The 27,541-nt window shown below is 34.8% G+C and overlaps 1 protein-coding gene across 1 annotated transcript in view; it reads right to left on the reverse strand.

Moving 5' to 3' along the window:
- Nucleotides 1-27,541, reverse strand: part of HIBADH (3-hydroxyisobutyrate dehydrogenase) — a 109,128-nt gene that overhangs the window by 64,499 nt on the left and 17,088 nt on the right. The window contains exons 3-4 of the mRNA XM_041727825.1: nucleotides 23,288-23,397; nucleotides 20,643-20,764 (exon numbers count right to left, since the gene is read on the reverse strand). Coding sequence (XP_041583759.1) covers nucleotides 20,643-20,764; nucleotides 23,288-23,397 — 232 coding nt within the window. The remainder of the gene's footprint in view (nucleotides 1-20,642; nucleotides 20,765-23,287; nucleotides 23,398-27,541) is intronic.

Genomic DNA, 27,541 nt, shown 5'->3' on the forward strand with positions numbered 1-27,541 from the left:
GGATAGACAGGAAAATAAAGCAACAGAAAGTAAAAATGTCCTACTTAAGGAAAAATCAACAAGGAGATATCAATAGAAGAGTATGGAGAGCTCAGAATAGACCCAAATACACATGGGAATTGAGTGTATGAAATTAAAAGAGTCCCGGGTCCCCAGGATCATCCCCTGGGCCAAAGAAGGCTCTAAACTGCTGAGCCACCAGGGCTGCCCACTAGATTGATTTAAAGAAAAAGTAATCTAGATCTTTACCCTGCTTCCCTCCACCATAATAAATCCTAAATGAATCAAAAATTTAATTTTAAAAAATGAAAACATTAAGCAAAAGAAAAATGTGTAAATCTTTTTTTAAATTTTATAATCTTGGAGAGACAAACAGGACATAAAAGTCGGAAATCATAAAAAGTAAGACTGACAAATTCAGTGATAGAAGAATTCAAAATTTCTATATTTCAAAAAGTACTATAAACAAAATGAATAAAGAAGAAATGACAAACTGGCCACAAATATTTGCAAGATATCTATTTCCCCATATATACAAATACTCTGTAAAATATAAGAGCAGGAGTATAAATGTGGGTATGGGTATATGAGGGAATATGTTTTCTCTCTGATTTATTCCCAGGCCTAGACTAGTACTTAGTACATAGTAGATAGTCAATAAATATTTGTTGAATAAATGAATAAGCATTTGACACTAATACATATCAATTAGAAAAGATCAATGCCTAGCAGAGTGCCCAGCAAATCCTAAGTACTCAACAAATATCCACCGAAGGAATGAATCCAATAAAAACATGTCCAAAGGATAGGAAGAAACAATTACTGGAACAAAAAAACAAAAACAAAAATAAATGGCCAGGAAACATTATTAAAATGCTCAAACTAAGGAGAACCTGGATGGCTCAATGGTTGAGGATTCACCTTTGGCTCAAATGGCAACCCCAGGATTCTGGGATCAAGTTCCGCATCACACTCTTCTAATGCAGCCTGCTTCTCCCTCTGCCTATGTCTCTGCCTCTCTCTCTCTGTCTCATGAATAAATAAATAAAATCTTTAATAATAATAATAATAAAATGCTCAAACTCATAACTTGGAATTTTTAAAAAATGAAAGAAAGAAAATTAAAACCCTTATGCCATTTTTTAACTATCAGACTAGGAAAAAAAAATATAAAGATAGTGTTGACAAGAGTATTAATAAATAGGTTCCTATACTGTTAAAGGAAGATTTAACTTTGGTGAAAAACCTAGCAATATCAATCAAAATTTAAAATACACAAACTCTTTGACCCAGTAATTCCATTTCTTAGAATTTCTCTTACTGGGATGCCTGGGGGTGACTCAGCAGTGAGCATCTGCCTTTGGGGGTGGGGAGGGGTGCGGCGGGAATCCTGGAGTTCCAGGATCTAGTCCCACATCAGGCTCTCTCCAGGGAGCCTGCTTCTCCCTCTGCCTGTGTCTCTGCCTTTCTCTCTGTGTCTCTCATGAATAAAAATAAATCTTAAAAAAAAAAAAAAAGAATTCTCTTACTGATAAATTCATGTATACTGTACATACATGAAAAGATCTATGTCCCAGAATATTCAGGGTAGCCTTTCTATAATAGCAGAAGTCTGTCCAGTTAATGGAATGCTTTATAATAATTAAAAAGTATAAAATAAATCTTTTCTATATCAAGACACATTAAATTACATTAAGTGAAAAAATAAGTTGCAAAAACCAATCCCATTTTTGTTTTTAAAAGTGTGCATATGCAAATGCACATTAAAATCTTTTTAAAACATTTAGACATGGTCTTACTAGGAAATACAAAAGTTAAGAAGAAAAGGCGGACAAGTGTATTCATTTCATTAAAAAATTTTGAAGGGAAAAAAAGCAAAGACAATGAAAATAAAGGAACGAGGAATAAAAGTTACATAGAAGATTTTTTTAAACAGAGAAGTGGTAAGAAAACCTGATGGCCCTAGGAATCCAGAGTTATGATTCGTATCCTTATTTCCAAAAAGGATTCTGTGATAGTTTATGATACAAACACATGGACTGTAAGTGCTAAGAAGAAAGAGAGTGGGTCCTTCATGTTCACCATGTATTCCCAGTGCCTACTAGACAGTAATGACTAAGTAAGTATGTGACAAACTAAAACTACAAGTGAGAATGGAAACCATACAGAAACAGGGAAGGCTTGAAAAGGATGATGATTATTACTAGGTGCCAAAATCTAGCTCTGATTTCCTAGCAGCCTCAGTAAAAAGAAAAACTTGGTATCACAAGCCAATAATCTTCCAACAAGTACACAGGCTACCCCCCACTGTGGGAGGTGGTGCCAGAAGTATTTACATACTCTACCACAGGTGCTGTAACCCTGGTCAAAGACCTGGGTGCACTTCAGACACCACTGAGACCACCTAGTACTCCGATGATGGTTCACCACTTTTCTCCAACATTGGTGAAAAGAAGGGGCGCAAGACTGTGAGCCTCCTACTATCCTTCACTAAGTTGCTTCTAACTATTAAAGCTAGGAATATATAAAAGCTAGAACATCAAAGATAAATGAGCTGGAAAAGGGAATTTCAGATTCAAAAACCAGTCAACTTTTAATTCCCTACATTAAGGAAGTATTAATGCAAATAACTGAAATTGAGGAGAATAATTATTTACAAATCACCCTACAAATTCAGTATAGGCTACTACTTTATTCCCAGATTGCATCCAGTTGAGCTAGAATGGGAATCCGTCAAGAAAGAAAAAAAAAACAGTGTCTTCAGATGATGACATGTAGTTAGGTTAGACTCTCCTACCCATTTTTAGTAATGTTTATTTGTCAAAAGGATTTGATCAAACATTTGTTTCAATGCAATAGCTAAGTGCTTGCTAGTACCTTTCAACCCCAGCGTAGGTAAACCACAGATTTGCATAAAAGCTACTAGAAAAGTTATACTAGTCAAATTAGAGTTAAACTTAAAAAAAAAGAGTGGACAAAGAGGGACACGCCTCTTAGAATATTAGAAATATATGTACAAAGAAATCTTTTTAGCAATACAACCAAGAATAACTATGCTATGTGAAAGAGACTTTAACACTGTGTCCCTTGAGTAATCTCTCTGTGAACACAAGAGAACTACATAACTTCTTTGCTTCCATTATTATTTTGCAAAATAGGAGCAATTCTTCATTATGTAGACATCTCTCCCTGTATGCTCAGAGAGAAAAGGTTTTGATTACTTCTACTATTTATATTATTTCAGACAAAAGTGATAATCATTTCTGGGTTTTGTTCCTAAACCTTTGTAGAAGAGACAAAAAAAAAAAAAAATCACAAGTGTCAGTGAAAAGTACACATTATTATTACTGATCTCCTGATGGGCTTGTTTCCCCAACAGTTTGAATACTATGATTCCATTTTCTTTAGGAAACTGAAACAAACAGTAATCTTTCCAGATCAAACTTCCACCAAGCAGTTTTAGTACAACATTTATCATACCTAGCAAAACCACCAGAGGACAACTCCATCTGCTACAACAAAACAGAGAAAGATAAAGGTCTCCAAACACTTAATAGCACTTTCCAAAAAAAGGGCCATAAACCTAACACCACTGAGAGAGAAATGCAATCTGCACTTTGCAGACCTAGACAGGAATTGCTTCAATACTATCTTTTTTCCCTCTTCCTCACCATAAAAACTACCCACCCCTAGTTGTGATGTACAGATCTACATCCCAAGAGTCTTAGGAGATTAGGAACCCACAAGTGCCAACAAAGACAGGAAACAAGGACTTCTTTCCCACACAAGCTTTATCGCCATTTCATTTCAATTAATTATGTACTGAGTGAACACTGAAAAGAAAAGCAAAAAGTATGCCCACTCAGAAGCACAACCAAGACAAAGTACAACTCAAACTAGACATATGATAACACAATCACCCCTATCAAACCAAGGTTAGATGTGGAACACCTTAAGAGAATATGAGAATGATCCCACCCATTTGTTTTAAATCATTACTAGGAAAGAATAATTAAAGGGCCCATCAAAAAGCAAACACCATATCAAAGACATGGGTTCACATAGGAACATATGGACTTAAAGAGTCTACCAAAGCTGTGGCTTGGGGTCCGGGGAAAAAAATGTACTAAATGCCTTCCTTGGGTCCAATTTAAAAAAGAATGGAAAGGAAGGAACTTACTTTAAGGAATTTCAGTGGGAAATGCAGGGGAAAAAACAAACAGAAGCAGTTGGATAAATTTTTCATCCTAAACTCTATTTCGAATCCTTTTACATTGATTTTTTTAGTTTTTAAGATTACAATTAAAAGTCAGCAGGAAAAAGTAAAATAATGCAAAGAAAATTAAATATTGATGACTCAAAAGATGAGGGGGTTAGGAAAGGTATTTTTTTCTCCCTTCAAAAAGGTTTGCATGAAAAATTATAAATAGATGTTTCTTGGTCCTCTTTGTAATTATGTACATTGCGATATCATATAAAAAAAATTCAAGCACGTTTAAAATTCAGGGGCATTTGGGTGGCTCAGTGGTTGAACATCTGCCTTTGCCTCAGGATGTGGTCCCAGGGTCCTGGGATGGAGTCCCACCATTAGGCTCCTCACTGGGAGCCTGCTTCTCCCTCTGCCTAAGTCTCTGCATCTCTTTCTCAGTGCCTCTCATGAATAAATAAACAAAAACCTTCATTTTTGTTGCCAATGGGAAAAAAATTTCAGTTTAAGTTACCATGAGGGGGTAGCCCAGGTGGCTCAGCAGTTTAGCACTGCCTTCAGCCCAGGGTGTGATCCTGGGGACCCAGGATCAAGTCCTGTGTCAGGCTCCCTGCATGGAGCCTGCTTCTCCCTCTGCCTGTGTCTCTGCCTCTCTCTCTCTCTCTCTCTCTGTCTCTCATGAATAAATAAATAAAATCTTAAAAAAAAAAAAAAAGTTACCATGGGATGTGGAGAAAATAACATTTCTTAGATGGTAAAATTTTGTCTTGGCAGAGCAGGGGAGAAGTGCCAGGTGAAGAGTCACATCCGCACAGATGCACATCTATGATTCTCGATAGAAAATAAGTGCGAAATAGTAAATGGTTAGAGCGTGAAACCACAAACAGCCCATTTCCACAGTACCTTTTCCCAAAACTCATGCTGCAGTTATGATCCTATCTACATGACATGTACTACAAATTAAAATAAAAATCAGCAACTCCTTATTTTATAATTTATTTACAGTTTATTTTGGTATTTAACTATATTGTAAACATATTTAATAAAAGGTGTTCAGCATGGACATCAAAATTATTATTTGGAAGTACTACTTTCCCTATTATTTTTAACTCTACGTCCACATATAGTTGATAATACTTATAAATTCCCCAGTTATAAATTCTCCCTTAAACAACAAAAACAAAATGGGTATTTTTCTTTTGGAGTCCTTATTTTCCTTCACCCTCACTACTACAGTTTTCCCATATCACCTTCCCTTCATGAAAACACTGCTGTATGTTCACATTAGCACACTTCCTGAAATATCACAGCTCATCCTTTTAAAATCACAACCTCAATCTTCAAAAAACACATCACGATTTAAATCTGATATAGAGATAAAGATCACAGATTGCTCTTTTTTTTTTTTTTTTGATGAACAATTTCATTATCATAGGCCACTTTGGTTAGAAAGATACCATCACTGAAGTCAAGTACAACTAAACTTGACCTTCATCCTGTCATAATCAGATGACCCAACAAAGGTCCCTTCCAATATAACCAAAAACAGGAAAAGAGCAAAAACACAAAAAAATAAATTTGGCTGAACTCCAGTTTTCATCACTATCTAGTTAGACGGTTTTTTGACCAGTAATAATCTTTATTCCCTTGGAACTTTACCCTAGTAAGGGCCAGTGTCAGAATATCTTTTTTTTTTATTGCCAGAAATTTCTTGCCAATATTCTCTGCTCTATCATTTCCCTTCACAGCAATCTATATAGTAAGCATTTCTAGAAACAACATGGATATAACAGGCTGGGAATATTAAGAATGAAGACAACAAATTGAAATAAATTTCACATATGACTACCAAAAAACCCTGGGAACTGGTATGAGGCCCTTTTTCAGTGTTCTAAGCTATAGCAACAAGAATGTTGACTTTTCCCTGTTGAACACAACAACATAAGGAAAAAGGTTTCCTCTTCATTCTTCTTTCCAAACTACTGCCAATCATGTTTGGAACTAGAAATCTAGAAGGATGAAACCAGATTATCAGACTACTTAAACAGATGAAAGTCTCAGGGTTGTTTTCCAAACATGCATTAGCATTTCAAACTTCAGCATACTTGAATTTTATAAAATTCAGAGAAAAACTGGCAAAGAAAAATGTCTTAAACATGAGATTTTCTTATAGCCTTCAATGAAATCTATGTTTTATATAGTTAGATGATGGTGAGTGTGGGTTTGTTCATTTTTTTAAAAAAACATAACCTGAATTAGGTACAGAAAGTATCTTTCAATGAATTATCTTTAGGATAAAACTATTAAAACACACACACCATCCCATACACATATATACACATACACACACACCCATACTACTTTAAAGGCCTTTTGTTAAAAGCTGTTGAGACAGATTTCTTTAGTAATATGACTGAAGAATTGAGAGGGGTTAAAAATATTGACAAGATAAAAATCATCAATTCCCAACACATTATCACTCAATAAAACACCAAACAATAGTTGTAATGTCAAATAGGACTAAAGAGTACGCTTCATTATTATTGAGCAATAAGCTTTACACACTGTTAGTCTTCAGTTGTAATGTTGAATACTATACACATACCAAAAAGTATACATGCACACTGAAACTCATTGATCTTTTATAAAGGCCAATTTTTGGTATTTAAAAAGTTGTGACTAAATAACTTATTTTGGAAAATAAAAAATTTAAATCACAAGTTAAAAGAGAAAACGTACGTGACAATGTCCTGTACACACATACTCTAAGTAAGATACACTTTGCCTCTTTTTAATACCCAACTTCTATAAGACCTTCCATGGAAGTTATTTTAGGTTTAAAACTTTAGGTTTTCACTTCCAGTTCCACATTTTTTTGTCTCCTTTATTCCTGTAGTTGGTTAGATTCAAACATATAAGACCAAAAACAAAATTGCTTTAAATGACCTATGGTGGACTTTTTTAGTCGACTATTAATTCTTTCTATATTTTGATTTGGGGTGGAGTGTGTCACTAAATGGTGATATCAACGGAGCATGAAAAAGGATTTCCACTGGTTTTGTTTTTAAATAAACAAATCAAAGCTTTTTCATTATTGTAACAATCTAAACAAATGCCAGACTTGAAGGTATTAGTCCTATATAATTTTTAAGTCTTCTATCTAAAATGCCTTCTTTTTTTGCTACATTAGGCTAATTCTTATAATAATTACATGTTGTCATGTGGTCCCTTCCTAAATAAGCCTCAACTTCCTCACAAAAAATGATGATAATATGCATTTCATGAGGTTGCTGTAAGGATTAAATGGTTTAAAATACATAAGTACCCAGCATGATAGCCTGATACACCAAAGGTACTTAATAATAAATATTAGTTGCCTTCTAGAAAATTCTACATTATGAAACTTTTTAAAGTTGATTAAAGCAAAGCTATTTTGAATCCATTTATTGATAAGCCCATGTGAATTTTATGCTTTTCACTCTATTAAGATTGTCAGACTTTTTTTCCCCAAGGAAGCCTGGGGATGGGGCGGGGTGGGGCGGGGAGAGGGGGCACAGCAGGCAAAAACTGAAAGAGAAAAACAACACAGATGGTGTTGCCCTTACTTTCGTTTTCTTAAAGTATTTTTTTAATAAGCTTGACTTTTTACCACCTTATTATCTATTTTTCCAAGAAATACATTTTTGCTTAATTTTGTTTTGTTTTGTTTTGTTTTAGGAAGTCTAAAACTACAGACATCCTATGCTGAAGTACACCTCAAAGCGGGTTATTTTGGTTGCTGAACGTTTTACAGCATAAGGCCAAGGTCTCTTTAAAAAAAAAAAAACCCTCTGAAGATTACTGACAACGAAGCATTCTCTCACAGTTATGAATTATTTCACATCTCTTGAAGGTTTCACTTGGTCAATTTTATATGCAAAGACACTTTCTCATTCTTTACTTTCAATCCTGTTTTCTATGCCGCAGAATGCTAAACTCATCGCAACCCAGCTCACTTCTCAACACCCCCTTTTCCACGCCAACACCCACCCCTCGCAAAGAGATGCCCCGCATTGTTTGTGCTGAGTTGGAAACAATACACTTCCACTGCGGTTAATTTACATCAGATGCTGCCTGGCCTGGGGAGCGGAGTACTGTCTTTTTCACTCTTTCTTCTCGCGCTCCCGCCTGCCGTTTTTTTTTTTAATTTAAATTACTCTTTTTATTTTAAAAACTTCCGGATGTTTTATTACCTTGGCAGCTTTACTCTTTCTCTGGACGGCCTAAAAAGGTAAGTTTAAACAGTTTTTGCCAGGTTAATGTCTTTCCTTTTTTTTACACGTGTATCTGACAACCAGAATCCATAGTGTTAAAAGTACAATGGTGATGTTGCTTTTCTACCACGCTAACTCACTTTGGTCACAATTTCACTGTCCTTTGTAATCTAAATATACCAAAAACAAAAATGTTATTTTACATGCAGTTAGCTGGCTGTTCTCTAACCATCTTTATTAATAGTAACGCATGTGCTCCTGAAGGATACAAGAGGATTTGATGCTTGCTTTTGCTGTTTTTATTTTTTTTTTAGAAAACCATACATTATACATGCAAATACAGTAAGTCATTATTTCCTGGAGTAACATTTATTAAGTATTAAAATTATTTAACTTTTGAAACCTAATATTAAAAATACTGTAAAGCCAGCTTTGCTCTGAAAGCCAAATGGCTCCAAAAAATAGTTTTTAAATTTTTTCCTGATATCTGAAAAAGAATTAAGTATAACTATCTTTAATAAAATTTACAATTAAAGCCATCCCAGAGACCAAAATGCTAACCTTCCAATCACATTTCACTGAATTAACTATTTTATCTAAAGTCAAATAAGTTAAACATGTTTCATCAACAGTTTAAAAATAAGGTATGCAAAGACTTCCAGCATATGCAAATGACACAAATAATTAAGAATCACATTTCAAATTTAAAACACTTCCACCTATGAGATTCCAAAAGTATGAGTATATGGTTTTAACATTTACTCTCTGCACTACTTTCTCTTCTCCTCTCAAACTAGCTGCCTCTACACCCTCAACACACACATAAAATAGATCATTTAGGCCAGTGGTATTTTAGTACATCGCCCCTCCTCCTCCACTTAGACAGTCTTGCCTTTTACATCTAATGTGGAGGTTCCCATGGCAACACTCACTTACACCAATACTATTTCCAACTGAAATGAAAGAAGCCAAAATCTAAATGCTCCATTACCAAATTACACATACTCTGAAACGAGTAAGGATTTTTTTCTATTATTTTTAATGAAAAAGTAAGTTTCTGGAATTTCTGCAAAAAACAGTTATTTAATATTACATAAGTAACTAAAAAAGCAGTCATTGTAGACAATTTTATATATGCATGTTATTACACGAGATTTGCATGAGCTTTTATTACATAAAACTGATATGCTGAACCAAGACGTTTACTTAATTATCATTATGAATAGTAAGTATAATTTTTACTAATCCAGTCTACTGTATCAAATGCTTGCTTTTTTTTTTTTAATGTTAGCTACATGGCTTACAAAAACCCTGGTGAGAAATTCTAACAAAACAAGCCAAGAAGCAATTCATGGACAGCAGGAGGCAATTCCAGAACACAGGCACAATCTATAAAGAGAAACCACTACAGCTTTTTGATGTTAAATAAGTAGAAATATCAGCATACAACAAAGCTAAGAAACAGACTGTTGTATCAAGTTTAAAAGTAAAATATTGAGGGTCAAATATCTTGAGTATCTTTGTCTAGACTATTTTCAAAACTACTATTTTCAGATTTTTATAATTTTTAAAATAAAATTCTTTCTCTGAAATACTTTAGTATTAGTTTTAGTACAACACACATTCCAATCAAGTTATTCATAAATATAGAGGAAAGGGGTGGGGGGGTTGTGTGTGTGTGTGTGTGTTTGTGTTTAAAAGCAAAAGCATCAAGGTGGGAGGTCAAACATTTACTTTGAAAACATATACATTTCTTAAACAGGTTGTGCACATTTCTAAGAAGCCTCACAAGAAGAGGCAAGAATATAAAGTGAGTAAAATTTCATAAAGCTTTTTGATAAATGATCAAAGGCTAAGCATTAAACATCTCTGCATGGTGAATACATTTTTAAAAGGATAAAAATCAATAGAGCATATACTGAACCTTATTTATTCTGACAACATATCATAGCACCTGGATATGTTGTATTAAATAATTTGTTTCTGTACAGTTTATTAACATATGTGGGTTCATAAAAATAGAATAATTATTTTAGTTTAAAAATCATACTTCTATAAAATTTATAATGAGGATTTTTTTTCTTGCTTTTACATTATCATCACTTTCTTAAAATGAGCTGAATCAAAAGACTATAAATAAAGACTCCCTCAAAACCAGTACAGGAAACTCCAAGAATTTACTTTCCCAAAAGCAGCTTTTAAGACATGAGCATGAACTGCCTAATGAATCTCATAGTTAGGCTTGTGAAAAGGACCGACTTGCACCTTTCAGAGGTCTTTCTCTCTTCTTAAAAATTCTCATACAGTGAAACCTGCTGACACTCTTTTTTATAAGGGCTGAGGCGGGTGTGAGTGTGTGTGTGTTGGGGGAAGGGGTTATTTGCCGTATTGGGGAGTTTCTGCAACATCTGTGAGGGTTTTTATAGGCAAGATCCTCTCTCGAGTATTTAGAAAGCAAAACAAAAAATAACCAACTATTAAATGTTCATTCTACTTAAAAAAAAATAGCAATCTTCTGCAAATGTTTCAACATTTTACTTTCATTTCAATATTAACCACCCATTAAGCAAACATTTGCAGTGTTCAGAAATTTTTCCAGGTCTTTGAAGACATTTAATCAATGTTGGTATTAGATATATTTTTAAGCCAGCTTCAAAAGCAAAATCTAGAAAAAAGTACTATGACCTCTCTTGAACAAAAAAGAATTTAATTTAAAAACCGTCCTTTATCACAGGCAGGTTTGGATGCAATGCCACCTGGTGGCACAAAAAAACTCTTAACTAGGCTTCAGTTCTTAGAAACTGAGCTGTTGAAACTACAACCATCATCCCTTTGACTACCCTCTCCCAAACAAGTTATTCATCTCATAGTTTAACAATAAATGATAATTTTTATTTAAAAACTTTAAAATTTTTAAGTAATTAACTGCATGTGACAATTTCTTCAATGTTTAAATATCATAAAAGAAACAAAATATTTTTTCAAAAACGTAAATTAAAACCACAGCATTAATTTTTAAAAGATGAAATGCTTAAGAATGGGGGGGAGCGATGGAGAAACCGAGCTGCTTTGTAAAATTACACTGTATAATTAATTCCATGGTAAGAATGTTTTTATGGTGTGTTTTGGTGACCTTTTATTACCATCAAGTTCACAATGCTGGTGGGCTGCCTTTTAATCCCTCCGCAGACAAAGGCCCTAAATAAACACAGATCCCTTCCTGGGAAAAAGTCCACTCTGGTTAAATGGTAAGGAAATGAGTAAATCATTAGTAATCTTTAAAGCCAAAGCTATAAACTCAAGTTACCTTAAGTTGAAATGAAAGTGTCCTGCAAGAGTTTCAAAGTTCTGTCACAGATAGAAATCTCCAGCTCTTGACTCCAGACTAGGCGCCAGCTGATAAACAAACAATTTAAGTCAAGAGCTGGAGAATTCCCAGCTTTTTCATTTAATGGCTTTGGCCAAGAGTATTTATTGCCTCCAGTTTTATTCTCACTTAGCTCTAAGAGGAAATTTAAACTCATCATTATCTTAAAGTCCCATATGGGTAGCAGTCAGCTCACCTGATAGAGCTCCTCTTACTCTGTACCAGTTTGAGGCTCTACCAGAAGTGATGTAATAATGTAAACTAATTAACTACAGTTTTAGGTTGACTTTTTAACAGGCTAAATAAATTTTGTTCAATATACTTTATATTCCCACTCGGGGTAGTAACAATTCCAAAAAGTTTAACTTTACAGTTTTACTCCAAACTACCAGCTAAAATGGAAAAGGACAATGTAATCTCTCTCTTATTCTACCACATGCTCCAGATCTGCCTCCCTCTCCCTCCTCTCTCTTGCACTTGTCAACTAGCCCTTGAATATTATATAAAGTAACTTTTCTAAATCAAATATAGACTATTTCTATTAATTTTAAAATACCAATGTTGTTCCATCTATTTCCTAAGAGAAGTGTGCAAGATTTAAGATGTAAATGCTTTATCATGAAAAGCTACTGATTTTATACAAGTACTAATAAGAATTTAAAAATAGACCTCAATTAAAGATCATGAGAAACCATCAAATATTTCTTAAGGCTATTTTTAAAAGTTTGCTCTTAAAGATTACGATCTCAAAGTTATCATTTATGCTGCTGCTCTTATTCCTTTCTCAAAATTATCATTTACCTTTAGAAAAAAAAAATCTCATCTCTACTTAGGATTTTATGTTGAAATAATTCTTTTAACTACTGGAATGTTTGCAGATACTTGATAATTACAATAAATCAACTATTCTTCCTCTAGCTGCTTGTTTAATGAAAAAATGCTGCAAGAAAATGTTTACAGCCTAAAAATAGGCTTTATGGGTAAAGGGTTAATAAAATATGGCATTAATGAAAAAGAAAAATTCTTTCCCTCCCACTTCTTAATTTTCAGAAAGTTTTATAAACCTACCTTGGCTGAAAAAGCCAATTAACCATTTCAGTGTCTGCCAAGACTATTTTTCTACTCTTTCAATATATGTACACAGTACATTAAAAATGTTGGCCACTTGAGAACAAGTATTACCCTAACACATAAGAATTAGGGGAAATGAAATGTAATTAATGATAAAACTATTTGTATGCCCTGCCTCATATTATGTTTCATTTTAAAAAAAACCTCCCTAAGAACAATGCTATCTCAGAGACTGCAATGGATAAACATTTGGATGACCATAACTAACAGTCAATAACTCAAAAAAGATGTCAGGGACAAATCTTAAAATCCTTAATACCCTTCTAAAAAAGTCCACATCTCTCATATTGATAGAGGTAATCTGGCTAAATACAAAACACCACCAACAAAAACCCTCTACTTTCACACAAGTTAAAATCACTTCAAGGAAGAAGAGGGAAGCTAAGTCTGCTGCCATACCTTAACTGGCCCTGATGGAAGGGTCCTAACTATGAAATGTGCCTGTGAATTTAAAATTTTCACAACTAAAACACCCAAAGCAACGCAAAACAAAATAGAATCATACAGCAAATATATAGAGAGAATTTATACTCAATATACTTTCATCTGCTAACATTACCAAACTTTAAGAAAATCAGACATCTAGAAAACCACAAATAAATTTGATAATGGTTTGATGATGATGACAAGGCACTTGTGAAATTCTTAATTCCATTTCCTCCTCCCACTTTACCCCCAGTGCTATCCAGGGATCACAAGTAAAACAAAATAAAGACATAATATGCCGGTATACTGGAACTAATTTCACACTGCTTAGGAATCAACAGATGTTAATAAAAAATAAATTACATATAAGTAATAGCTTCAGGGGATTTATTTGCTAAATATACTTTACTTTTATATAAACACCACTAGGCAGTTCTGAACTGTGACCAGACCCAATTGTGTCTGGTCTGACTTACATCCTGAATGGCAATTAAAGGACATTAAAAATACCCTAGGATTACTTCAGACAGGACCCCTGCCTTATCCGTGCACTTTCCAACATAACCAGGTAAAGAGAACACAGTATCCCTCCACCACAGGACAGAGCCTGGCAAGAACAACCCTGGTAATGGTTACTTGACTGGAAATTGCAATGCAATTAAAACCTGGCCTGCAGATTTGGAGGTGGGGGGGATTGCAAACTCCAAGAAACTGAATTCTTAGAAATAAACTATGTTGTCATTAGTGATAATAATTATTACTAACAATAAACAGTAACAACAAACACTGAGTGAGGTGATCTAAGGGGATCTCTAACCCATTCTTCTACTATTTTCTTAGGAGACAAATTATTAAAGCTGCCTCAATTATGTTACATTGGGTGGTGAGTCAGCAGTCTTCTCTAAACATGCTAAGAACTCATTAACCCCTTATATAGGGACTCCTATAAGTTGTCTATGACAAGTCGTAGGGGAGATTTAGGCATGCCAAAGAATGTAAAGAGGGTTTTGGGGCACCTCTTCTTAGGGACAAATTTCAAAGAAATCCTTGGAACTTATTTACCAAACATTTCTGAACTATTTGGCAAACTGGAGAAAATCCTAGACAAAAAGGATACTTACTAGATACAAGGTGATAAGTAAAATTATGGTATATCTAAATTGCTAACATAATTACCCCATTTCTGGTGTCTTAGTATTGATGAATCTTATGTCATTTTTAAGGAAAAGGATTTGTCCATCAAACAAAATTAAAGAAAATTTTAATTATTTGAGGTACTAAAGCTTTAAATAACACCAGAACAGACCAAAGAAAGACTTACTTTAGCTAATATTTTTCAAGACAGAATAATTCAAGTCTCTCATACAAAAGTCAATGCCACAAAATGTCTTTGATTTTACTCTTTTTTTTTTAAAAAAAAGTAATCTCTAGACCCAACGTGGGGCTCAAACTCACTACCCCAAGATCAAAGGTCCCATGCTCTGTGGACTAAACTAGCCAGGCACCCCTGCCACAAAATGCTTTTAAATTTTATAAAAGTTAATAATGTAAAAAGAACTAAAAATTATCATCATAGTATAATTCTTTAAAGGGAAGAATCCATGAAAATGAATTATCTTAACCCTGTTAAACCAACTTATTTCAAAACATTAAAAAAAATAAAATCTTACTACAGTAAGACTAAAATATAAGAACAAATGCCACACATAATACTACTTTGTAATCAAACAGCTTGTGAGAACATGAAAAAAGATGTATTGTGTGTGATAGCCCTTCCCTCTCCACACATTATCAACCAAAGCAAATTCAGTTATATGAAATTTGGTAAAAGAATTTACTTTTGGACAGAAATAGCAATGTTTCAGCCCAAAGCCAAGTAAAATTGCCAAGTTATAAACTTCTCTAAGAAAACATTTTAGTGGAAATGCCAACAGACCCTTAACTATAATGGTGTTAGGTGCCAAAATAGAAATAATTTTTGTTTTTGTGGTCCCTTTACCATAAATTAGATACAGATCTAGTGAAAAAACAGTAGATACCCAGTTCAGTGAATAGTTAAGGCCAAGGCTACACACTTGATTTTAAAAACAATAATGGAAAAAAATAAAATAAAATAAAAAATAAAAAATAAAAAAATAAAAAAAATAAAAACAATAATGGAGTCTATGTGAGACTTTCACTGAGGAATTTAGCAAGCAAGTCTAACGCTCTAAGAGAAACTCCTTACTAGATTTTGTGCTTACTACTCCGTATTCTAAGAATACCTCAAACAAATTACTAAAACTTACCTCCGCCAAATAGAGTATAAAATTTGGTTTCCTGGTAGGGAACTATTATACAAACACATATACACCAGTTCAATTATTTAATTTTGACATTAATCTTTAACTGGAGCAATACAGTTTAGCAAATCAATGAGGCTTGCCAGCACGGGGAGCCTTGGGCTAACTCCAAGTGCCACTTCAGAGTCACTTCAACTCAAGGTCTACTGTGCCACTCTACAGACATATTAGGCAATTGGTGAGTTTATTCTTTAATTATCCAAGCACAGTTAAGTACTCTAATTAGGCCCTTGGAGCAGACTCAACAGTATTTGGTCATTAGTCACAAACAATAGTTTTTAATTTACTTTATGTCCAGCATTCATTATATAAGAGAACTGATCAAATTGGAACTAACCCTGTGATAGCAGACCCTCTCCACACTAAAAAAAAAAAAAAAAAAAAGCCACATATCCAAAATGGTGTGACTAAGCAACATGTGACTTTAAAGAAGGATTACAACTTTCATAAAGATGTGATTTACACAAGACAGGTAAACAGATTAGGACATCATATTTGAGGCCAGGGCCAGGGGCTAATTTATAGAAAGCCCAGTTAGCTTTACTTTGATAACCACAAACTGATCAACAATGGCATGGTGTCAGACATATGGGGAGTCAATTTAATAATTGAGCACAATTACCTGCTAAGTCCTGGTGATACAAAGATAAATGTTCCACACACATACCAAGCTTATTCATACCTCAGAGCCCACACAGGGCTGTCTGTTTCACTGAAACACTCTTCGTCTGGAGTTGTGCACTCAGACCTCTGCTTAACAGTCACCTCCCCAGAGAAGGCATCCTGTCCACTCTAGGTAAAACAACCTTCCCCTAAAGATGGTTTCATTAACTGCTTACTCTCCCTTTTTGTCTTCATAGCACTTATCATTTCAATTATTTTTGTTATTCTCTTTATTCCTACTAAATCATAATCCATGAGGTAAAAGACTTTGAATATCTTCCAAGTGCTATCTTTGGTGCCTAGACCATACCTACCCCATAAAAGGACTCAATAAATGTTTGTTGCATGAAATGAAGAATGAAGGTACTGTAGCATAATAGAAAAATTATAAAAGAGTGTATGACCAAAAACAATATATAGGGGGATCCCTGGGTGGCTCAGCAGTTTAGCGCCTGCCTTTGGCCCAGGGCGTAATCCTGGAGTCCCGGGATTGAGTTCTGCATCAGGCTCCCTGCGTGGAGCCTGCTTCTCCCTCTGCCTGTGTCTCTGCCTCTCTCTCTCTGTGTGTATCTCGTGAATAAATAAATAAAATCTTTTTAAAAAAGTATATAATCTTGTAAGAATTACATAAATATAGTCATTTTAAGTACATTTCATTGAAGAAAAAATGAAGACCTTCATTTGTAGAGTACTTTCTTTCCCTAAAAGTTCTAGGCTCTCCCTAATATCAAGTGAACTTCTTTGAAGTTTTTAACAGAAGTACAACAAAAAATGAAACTAAAGGTGTTAAGAGAATATGAGCTAACCAATTTCCTTTCTTCCTTGCTTAAAGAATAATTACTAAAGAACTGTCAAATCTAATTCCAAATTGCACTGGTTCTCCTTGGATATAACTGGGAATCATCTATGAGGTTTTTCTTCTTCTTTTATCCTAACCCCACCCCTGTGATCATAATCACATTTCCCAATGGTATCTAATATTATAACATTTCAAGTCCTTATACCTCAGAACAGATCCTATCCTAATCAAATTGAAACATGTGAGGGCTATGTCAAAATATTACTCTACTCTATCTTTTTTCTGACGTTTATTTGATTAAACAGCACCAGCCAGTGGATCCAAAACAGAAAAGACCCAAAAAGCCTCTGGTTCTATCCCAACTCATCAGCAGAACAAGAGTCCTGATAGCCAGTTCATAAACATTTCAGGATGGGGTCAACATAATAAGACTGATCTGATCTCTCCAGAATTCTATTTGAGAATAATGTCCTCTCACTCATTTCTTCTCAAGTGACTCTGAACAGAAATGTTAGGCCCCTTCCAGATTAGAAGCCAACCTCTCAAGAGTTAGAAAAGGATGCAATTCTCCACTCACTCCCCAACCAAAGGTTTCACTACATGGTAGTGCCATTTAGCTACCAAGGAAGAAGACAGAGGACCGGCAACTAGATAAAATTGTTAACAAATGAAGTTAACAGTAGGCCACTGTTTTCAAAAACAGAAAAGCTACCTCAGGGTGAGACTAAAAGGAAGAAGGTCTGGTGGAGTGTGGGAAGAGCCTTAGACTAAGGTGGGAGAGTAAGATTCTAGTTCTAGATTGGCTCTCAAGCTGGAGAACCCCAGGCAAGTCATTTAACTTCTTTGGACCTCAATTTCTTATCTATAAAATAACAAAGTCAAATTAAATTATTGCTAAAGTCCCTTCTTTTTTTTTTTTATTTTTTTTTTTTTTTTTTTTTTATTTTTTTTTTTTTATGATAGTCACAGAGAGAGAGAGAGAGAGGCAGAGACACAGGCAGAGGCAGAAGCAGGCTCCATGCACCGGGAGCCCGATGCGGGATTCGATCCCTGGTCTCCAGGATCGCGCCCTGGGCCAAAGGCAGGCGCCAAACCGCTGCGCCACCCAGGGATCCCTGCTAAAGTCCCTTCTAATAATAAAACTTAATTCTAAGAGCACAAAAGACACTCAAAAGCTAGATGTACTATTTAACCCCCAGCAGTCCATAAGAACACCAAAATGAGATTTACCAGAATTTTTACCAACTTATTTTTCCATACCCTACTAAATATGGGTATCTTGTATCACTTCACCAGGGTACTACTTAGGTAACAATTTAGGCAAACATTCTCCTTTGATACATTCTCTGGATCAGGAATACAGACATACAGGTCTGGGACCTGATTACAGCAAATGAAATGAAACTCTTTTCTGGACTGGCTTAATAAACTTCATTTTAGCAAATTAGCTTTGGCAATAAAGTTAGCTTTTATACGAACCACAATACCATCATTCTCCTTCAGAAAAAGTTTATAACACTTAGATTAAATAGACACAGGTAGCACACTAATTGATACATCAAGTAACAAACACTGCTACATAATTATGGAAATATCAACTGTATTTGGCTCCATCAGTTACCTACTGCTATATTACTCCCTCAAACTTAGTGGGTTTATTTACTGACAATTCTCAGGGTGAGTAATTTAGACTATCCTAGCTGGGCAGTTCATTTGCTGGTTAGGCCTGAGGTCACTAATGCAGCTACACTTATCTGGAAACCTGACTCTAGCTGGATGGTCAATGGCCTCACTCACACGCTTGGTAGTTAGTCTGTGTCCCCAGGTGGCTAATCCAGGTTTCTATATGCGACAGCAGCAGAGTCCCCATGAGCAAGATAGGACAAGACTTCATGTACAAAGTGCTTTTCAAGTTTATCCTTGTGTAACATTTACTAATATACCACTAGCGAAAGCAAGTCAGATGGCTCAACTCAGAGTCAAGGTAGCACATGAACACACAGAGCAGATTCAGAGATGTGAGTCATTAAAGGTCATTACTGTAACAATGTATCACACTAGCAATGGGCTATTTTTAGCACTGTACTGAAATGATGATTTTATAAATTAAAGGACAACCTCCCTTTAGCAGTCTTTATTTTCCTCTTAGAATAAATCAGAACTTTACAGAAAATAGTATTTCCTAATACGGTAGAATATGAAACAAATCTAGTTTTGGTCTTGAGCAAATGATTAGTTTTCTTCAGTCCAGCCTTTATAAAAAGTCTCCAACTAGAAACTAGTCTTCAACTACAAATTACATATGTATGTGTATACGTGTGTATGCGCACATGTGTGTGTACTATATTTGATTACACAATAATTTTGGAAACTTGCAAAATTATGGAAAATCATAATACCTATAATACTACCATTCCAAAATACCCAGACCACCTACTATTAATATCTGATATAATAATACGCTTTAAGAATTTTCTTAGTGAGGGATGCCTGGGTGGCTCAGCAGTTAAGCACATCTGCCTCAGCTCAGGGCCAGATCCTGGAGTACCAGGATCAAGTCCCACATCAGGTTCCCTGCATGGAGCCTGCTTCTCCCTCTGCCTGTGTCTCTGCCTCTCTCTCTGAGTCTCTCATGAATAAACAAAATCTTAAAAAAAAAAAAAAGTTATAAGTGAGAATCCTTGTCCTCTAATTGAGATGATCATATGATTTTTAAGTATGTTAATGTGGTGAAATAGATTTATAGATTTTCTAATATTAAGCCATTTGAGTACATAGGAGATAAACCTGATTGTAGTGTTTGATCTCTTTTATACATGGTTGGATTTAGTTTGCTAATGTACTTTTTAAAACTTTTTACTTCTGTTTTCATGACTGAGACTTAAATTTTTCCTCTCTCACTCTCCCTTTCTGGTTAAAGTATCAGTTACATAGGTCTTATAGAATGAGTTGGGAAGTGTTTCCTCTTTTTCTATTGTCTGGAAAAGTTCATACAAAATTGAAATGATCTGCTCCTTGAAATTCTGGTAATATCCCACCTGTAAAAAATTATCTGAGCCTTAAGTTCCCCTTGTGAAATTATTTTTTTCTTTTTAAATACTTCCTCAACTTTTTAACAGTTAAAAGATGATTCAACCTAATTAATTACTTCTTGAATCTGTTCTGAAAAGTTAAATTTTCAACAAATTGCTCTTGCCTTACCCACAGCAATTTGGACCAAAAATTCACAATTCTTCAAAGTTGTGACATCCTTTTGTCTGAACTTAGAACAAGGAATGTATTTCGAGAGTACTAAATAATAAAAGTGAGTTTTGTTTTTTTTGTTTCCAATGAAAAAATTGAGACTCCTATAAGGAGTCTAAAAATAACTGGATATATCTTGGGTGCCACAAAACTGTAATTGCTATTTCTGACAAACAGAAATAGGTGTGCATAGATTTTAGCTGCCACTTACCACCAGAAACAGGGGCATCCATGAAAACTGCTCCCATTTTCTCGACTTCTTTGGCCAATTCTTTTGAAACTGCAGGATCAATAGTACTGGAGTCTATTAATAGTGAGCCTTTCTTCACTTTTCTAAGTAAATAAATAAAAATAATGTTTTTTTAAACTATAGGCTTATAGTTTTAAAAATATAGTTTACAACTCTGAATAAATATTTCATGCAACTACCTACAGAATTAGAATTTGCTAAAAGCTGCTAGATATCAAAGAGGTCTTCGCTTTAGTATTAAAAACATTATTAGAGCTGGTTCAAAATCTCAAATCCATTTTCAGATCAATTAAAGTTCAAAGTAAACCCACACTCTTTCAAACAAACCTAAATAATCTAATAAACTACATGATATAAATTCTGGTTTCAGGTGAAATACACAATACCATAATAATATAGGTAGGCAATTTAAAACACCCATTAACTTTAAAAGGTCTATTTGGTAGGATTTAAATTTTTGTTTGTAAAGTAGCTGGGGCTCTTTAAAAAGTATTTTATTTGCCTTTAACAAGCCATATTGCAAATTTCACATATCCATGTCATTTCCACAAGGTAGAATAAACATAAACCATCGAAATTTAGCCATATGCTTCAGGGTGGCATATTCTTAATAACTACACTTTTTAAAGATAAAGTAAAACATCAAAGAGACAGAAAGGAAAATAAAGGAAAGAACCTGGAAATCTCACAGGCAAAATTTTTTTGTTCTTTATAGTAAATGTACATACATACATTGGCAAAGTGGGAAAACAGCTTTTTCTTCTACCATATTTTATATCAATAGTAAATGGCATTCTTTTTTTTTTCTTTTTTAAGATTTTATTTACTTATTCATGAGAGACAGAGAGGCTTGAGAGAGGGAGGCAGTAGCAGGCTCCCCACAGAGGAGGGAGCCAGATGTGGGACTTGATACCTGGACCGTGGGATCTCAACCTGAGCCAAAGGCAGATGCTTAACCAACTGAGCCACCCAGGCACTGGCATTCTTATAATAAGACACTTTTGTTTATACTGTAAGTGCAGATTATATCTGTCTACAGGGCTCCTAATCTATGCCTATCTTCACTGGCTAGGAAATGAACCTATGTTATAATTTATTTAAGGACTATGGCTTACCTTTAATTCAAACTTCCCAAAGTCCTTACTATAGATTAATTAACCCACATGACATTTAATCATAATTGTGATTGGAAAATTAGAAATGAATAAAGATAAATATTGAAGAAGGAAATGGAAAATCATTGCTAAAACCTATTTTAAAAAAAAGAAAAATCTTTCTATAGAAAAATAGCATACAAAATGCTTGAAACAACAATTTTGAACATATTAATTGATCCGGTCCAAAGGCAATGATGGAGTATATTCCACAGAAAGGAAATATCATGCTCTATTATAGATCACCTCAATATGTGGAAGTTTCACTTTATGTAACCTGAAAAACAAGAATTACATTTACCAGTGTTCATCCACATTCTCTGAAAGCACTCCCTAGGCAAAACTTTTCTGCTAGTTGGCCACTATATTCCTTAGTAAAGAATATTAATAACACAGGATTTTGTCACCAACAAATTTTTAGTTACTTTTCCTTGAGAGGCAACCCAGGGCCATAACTGCAACAGACTAGATAATGACACAGAAGTTACCTCAAGACCACACACACCGTGGGCTTGAGGGCTCCATCCAAAATTAGTGTCTTTCAACCTTCCCTGAAATCTAAACATTTATCTTATCAGTTTTCTGCCTAATATCCAAATGTCTTTTGCTTCCAAGTTTGTTAGTTTTCTAAAGCAATTCAATTCCCTAAAACCTCATATTTCATGTATTACAGCTTCATGAAATTAAACCCTTTCTTTTAGCCCTATATATATATACGTCTATAGGGTCTCCAGTTGTTCTAGCTCTGCTGAAATTCAACAAGAAAACAAGTTAGAAACAGTAACTGGTAAGACCAGAAAATCAAATTGGAAATTCAACCACTGTCATTCTAACACAACCACAAAGATTTGGCAAGAGGTAGAAACTAACCAAAAAGTTCTCAAAACCAGAAAAGTTAAGCACTGGCTAGAAAACTCTGACCTAAATTATATTTTATTTAAAGAGCTACTGCTAACCTTTAATTCCAACTTCTCAAAGTTCTTAGTACAGATGTACTAACCCAGAGGACATACAATAACTTTTTATAATATAATAAAATGTTAAATAATGGTGTTCTTTCCAATGTTTGGTTTTATTTTTCATAGAAACCTTTTCCTGAATTTCTATAAACCATAAGAAAATTATGCTTGTAACATTTGTACAGTTTAAAATGCAAGCTTTAAAAGTCTCTTAAACATGTTAGCCATGAAAGCGTAAGTTTAATGTAAGAGCTAAGGAAAGAAACAGAAGCAAAAAAAAAAAAAATTATTCCCAAAAGTCACATACTTGCTTTCGGTGAAAAAATAAACCCTTTACAATGAGGGAGAAACCACAGTATTCATTTTTTTTTTTAAATAAGAAAATTGTATAGAAAGGTTTAACAAACATAATTATACTTCCTAAAGTGTTAATAAATGTGAAATTCATGAATTATCATAACAAGGAAAATTTCCACAGCTGAGAAATACATACTTTAGAATTCCATTTGCTCCAGAATAAGCTTCTATTGCATTGATACTGGTGGGCAACATTGTAATAATTCTGTCAGCTTTTTCAGCTACATCTGCTGGGGAAGACACTACCTTTAAAAACAAAAATTACAAAGGCATATTATTTAAATTAAAATGAAAGCAGTTTCTAGAGCACAAGCAGGATCCACTTTTTATGCATGGTGACAATGAATACAACTAATTCTTGTTTCCAAATGACAAAAAAAAAAAAAAAAATTACTGCCTAAAATAGAGAGTCCATTCCTTATGCACATAGAGATGAAGTTTCTATGGAATCAAATCTACTGTTTATTTTAAAAAGTGTGAAGTGAGTTAAGGGGGGAAAGGGCAAAACCCAACAGTCCTGGGAACAGACGTACTTCTCATGGATTCCTCCAACTTGGATTCTTAAACAGCATACTTCTTGGTAGATGCTTTGACTAAGAAAAACACTAGTGCAACAGGGATGGTAGCTGAACTACAGGATTCTCCAGTGATTGTATAGGCAGCAAAATCTCCTAGTAAATTCTCAAGCCCCAATTACTACCATCCTCCAGTCTCCATTTTCAAGGGGGAAAAAAAATTAAGCCTGTATGGAAAAGAAAAGGTCAGGACAAGGATATGAGCATTTCCTGCATTAGCTATAGCACTACCATCAAGGCTGAACATGTGAACTCCCAGGATTCAAGTGGAAACTATAGATACAAGAAAGACATACAAATAGGCATCAAGGTATGCTCTCATGTCCACCCTCATTTCTGCCTTATGATGACCACAATATACGGTAAAGGAAAGTTACTGTCCATCCTCTATATGTGTGCATGCATACATAAATGTACACGCCCTCACTCGCATTCCCAAAACCCCTTCTCTCTCTTACACATGCACCTTGATACACCTATTCAGAAAGCTGGAAACCAAAGAGGCCAGAAGACACTGGGAGCTCACTTTTGGTTCAAACTGTTCTTTCTTTAACAAAAAGAATCTATCACCCCATTGTCACAAAAGCTCCTTGAAAGCGTTATCTCCCCTTAAAAAAAAGACAAAGGACTTTCAGGAGGATAAATGAAGATTTCTCTGTAGAATGATGTACATATTTATAAAAAATGGACATATTTTCTGCTAGAAAATGTGAACTGACATGTAAGCAACCTAGAAATGGGAAAGACTCTGCTTTCTGTGTGGTGGAATTACACCTAACATTTTCTTTTTGTCTTTGATATGCAGTTGATGAAAGTGGAAGAATGGAAAGGCAAACAGCGTATATTCTAAATATAATGAGCTAGAGGTAATCATATTCAATTTTCCTTAGCAGACTATTAGCTTCTAAATCAAATTTGACACAAAAACAGTTTTAACATAAAGTAATTTCTTAAGTCATACTTTAAAATTTTAGACAATCAAGTATCCTAACACTTTGTGTATTAACATTAAATGCTAAAGTGAAATATCTCAGGCCCTAAAACAAGAGATTCTCTTTCAATGTTTCATTCTAAAGGCAATATGGCATTTTAGAGTCTAAAGAAAACACAATCAACAGTACATTTTGATACATCATCAAGATTTGCCCCAAAAATTCTGAAAAAAAAAAAACTTTTCTGTGAAATTACAAAGAAATACTTCAGTTTAGTAAAAACTCTCCTGTGCCCAAATAAATGCTGGGATTCAAAAAGAGACAACTATTTGCTGGCAAACAGTTTACAATTACTCAAGAAAACAGAGCTGAGTATGATGAGTACAAGTAAAGGAAAAGTTATAGAAGTTGTATTTCTCTACTTCTGGACTATATAAAAAATGTGGGTTACACAGAGAGCCTCATCTATTCATCCCTCTTTGGATGAAGTAATACATACAATGCAAAACAATGGCATACCTTTCAATGGCTTTTCCTTTCATCTCAGCTCCATCTCTCTTGCTCTTTCAGGGACTGCGGTAAGCCCTGAGGTCTAAGAGTCAATTTCAGACTTTCTCTTAGGAATTCAATGAGTCTCTTCCTTGAAGGAAATTCAATTACACCTAGATAACTCCTTGAAGAGGTGCCCTCAGAGGCACTAACAATTAGTTCACAGATCTAAGTAGACTTCACACCTAAGCTCCTCATACCCATAAACTGGCAGTGCCAATTCACGCAACTGCCAAGTGCATGGAGTGCCCAATCAACCCCCTGCATCCCTAGCATCTGCTTCTTGGGATGCCTGGGTTGCCAGAGTACTGCTAACCCCTCAATTATATAGGAAAGTAGTGTCAAAGCTCACAGGTCCGGAAAAAACACACAATGATAGTGATAGCTGGAATGTCACCACTGTACTGGCCACAACTGCTCCATATCTAATGACTATATACATTTGGTACATTATAATAACATTCTCTAATTTGCACTACAGAAGGCATGTTTGTTAGACAGATACACAGACATGTGTGTCCAGCTATTCAAATCATCTTGACTTCCATGGGATGACTTCAAGACTCTGAAATAATTGACTGACAAAATTTGGCCACGACTCAAAAGCTGGGGGAAAAAAACAAACCTTGTTGCCAGTCTGACATTAACCACAAAAGCCTTTAGGAGCCAAACTAATTAGAGTCCCTTCAATTACATTTACTAATTGAATGGATAAGCAAAGACAGCATGGATCAGTGAAAGGAACACTAATTTGGGAAGCCAGAGACCCAGGTTTAGTTGCAGCCCAGCCACTAAGGTCATGTGTGATTTTGTGAAAATCACTTAACCTCTCTGGCTTCAGTTTCTGAATCTACAAAATAAGAATAGTCACTTGGGTTATCTTTAAGGGTTTCTATCTCCAAAGTGGAAAGGATACCTAGGTAAAGAAATTTTTCACATTTAGTAAACTTAAGTTCTAGGAAAGTTTAGCCTTTGTGAAAAAGGATTCATGGGATATGATCAATACAAAGGTACAGCATTAATAAGACTCTTCTGTACCTCCCTATCTGTGGACAGTCACTGACCTGGCTGACTCTGGGCCACGGCTCTGCTCTATCATGATCATCCAGAAAGATCTTGCTAATGCCATCTGCTTCATTCTTAAATTATTATGAATTAAGATGACTCTACTTTTCCATTATCTCAATTTTAACTATAGGAGATTGGTTCCGTTGTGTATCACAATATCTTCAGTCTTTAAGAATTTTTGTAGCCAATTTCTCTGGATTTAGAGTCATCTGTATGCTAATACCTATCAATGGCAGGTATGCAATACAAGGCATAAAAGACTGGACTAATCAAAGACAAAATCTGCTTTGCTGGGTTGGGGGGCAAGGATGGGGGCATCAAGGCCAGAGTAATCTGAAGGAATTCCACTGCCTTTTTACATATCCATCGGAAGGAGACAACTATTAACTAGTAACTTTACACAAAGAAAAACCTCACTGACTTCCAAACAAAACAGTCACAAAAGTTAAGATCAGCATTGCTTCCAAGAAAGCCAAATGGGTAAGAGAAACTTGCTAAGAAGCAAAATGAACATGACCTTGGTTAAACCTGCCACTCTGTTTTTTAATCTTTCCAAGTAGAAAAGCATACTGTTACTTCAAAATTAGACTACACTTGAAAAACGGACAAAAACAGTTTGTGCCTACATCTTGAAACATTTGGTCAACAATGACAGAGCCCACTGAGCAAGAGGCTTTTAAAGTTCTCGTTTAATGAGACCTGTGTGGATGCCAGCTTAGATCCCGAGGGAATTACTTAACCAAACATGCTCAGCCTTACAACCCAAGAACCAGATAATTTCCAAGTTTTCAAAGAAAAAAAACAAAAGACAATCTAATTAGGCCTCGTTCAACCAGAAAACTCACACAGAAATGGTGTAAAAGTCCCAAGACTTTTGGCACAGATCAGCAGCATCTCCAAGGAAATTCCGAGACAATGAAAATAAAAATGAAGCAAAAGTCATATGCCCTTGACGCTAATGCTTAAAAAGAGAAATTGGTATCTTCCACAAAACAAAAGTGGGATGGAAGGGACAGTGCAGAATATATTCTTAAATGGGGATACTATCAAATCACTTTATCTTCTAGTTGGGTTTTAATTTTTATCATCATTCTTTCATTTAAAAATATGTCGACAGTTGTCTTCAAAGCACTCTGGACTCCGTGACTCAGCCAAGATAGTGGTATGGTATGTTCCCATGGGTGGTGTTGGGGAATGAAGATTTGGGAGAGATGACAGAGACACAATAACAACCCTGTAACAACAGTAGTAAGAATAGTAATAGCA

Source organism: Vulpes lagopus, chromosome 13 (assembly GCF_018345385.1).
Source record: "Vulpes lagopus strain Blue_001 chromosome 13, ASM1834538v1, whole genome shotgun sequence".
Taxonomy (NCBI): domain Eukaryota; kingdom Metazoa; phylum Chordata; class Mammalia; order Carnivora; family Canidae; genus Vulpes; species Vulpes lagopus.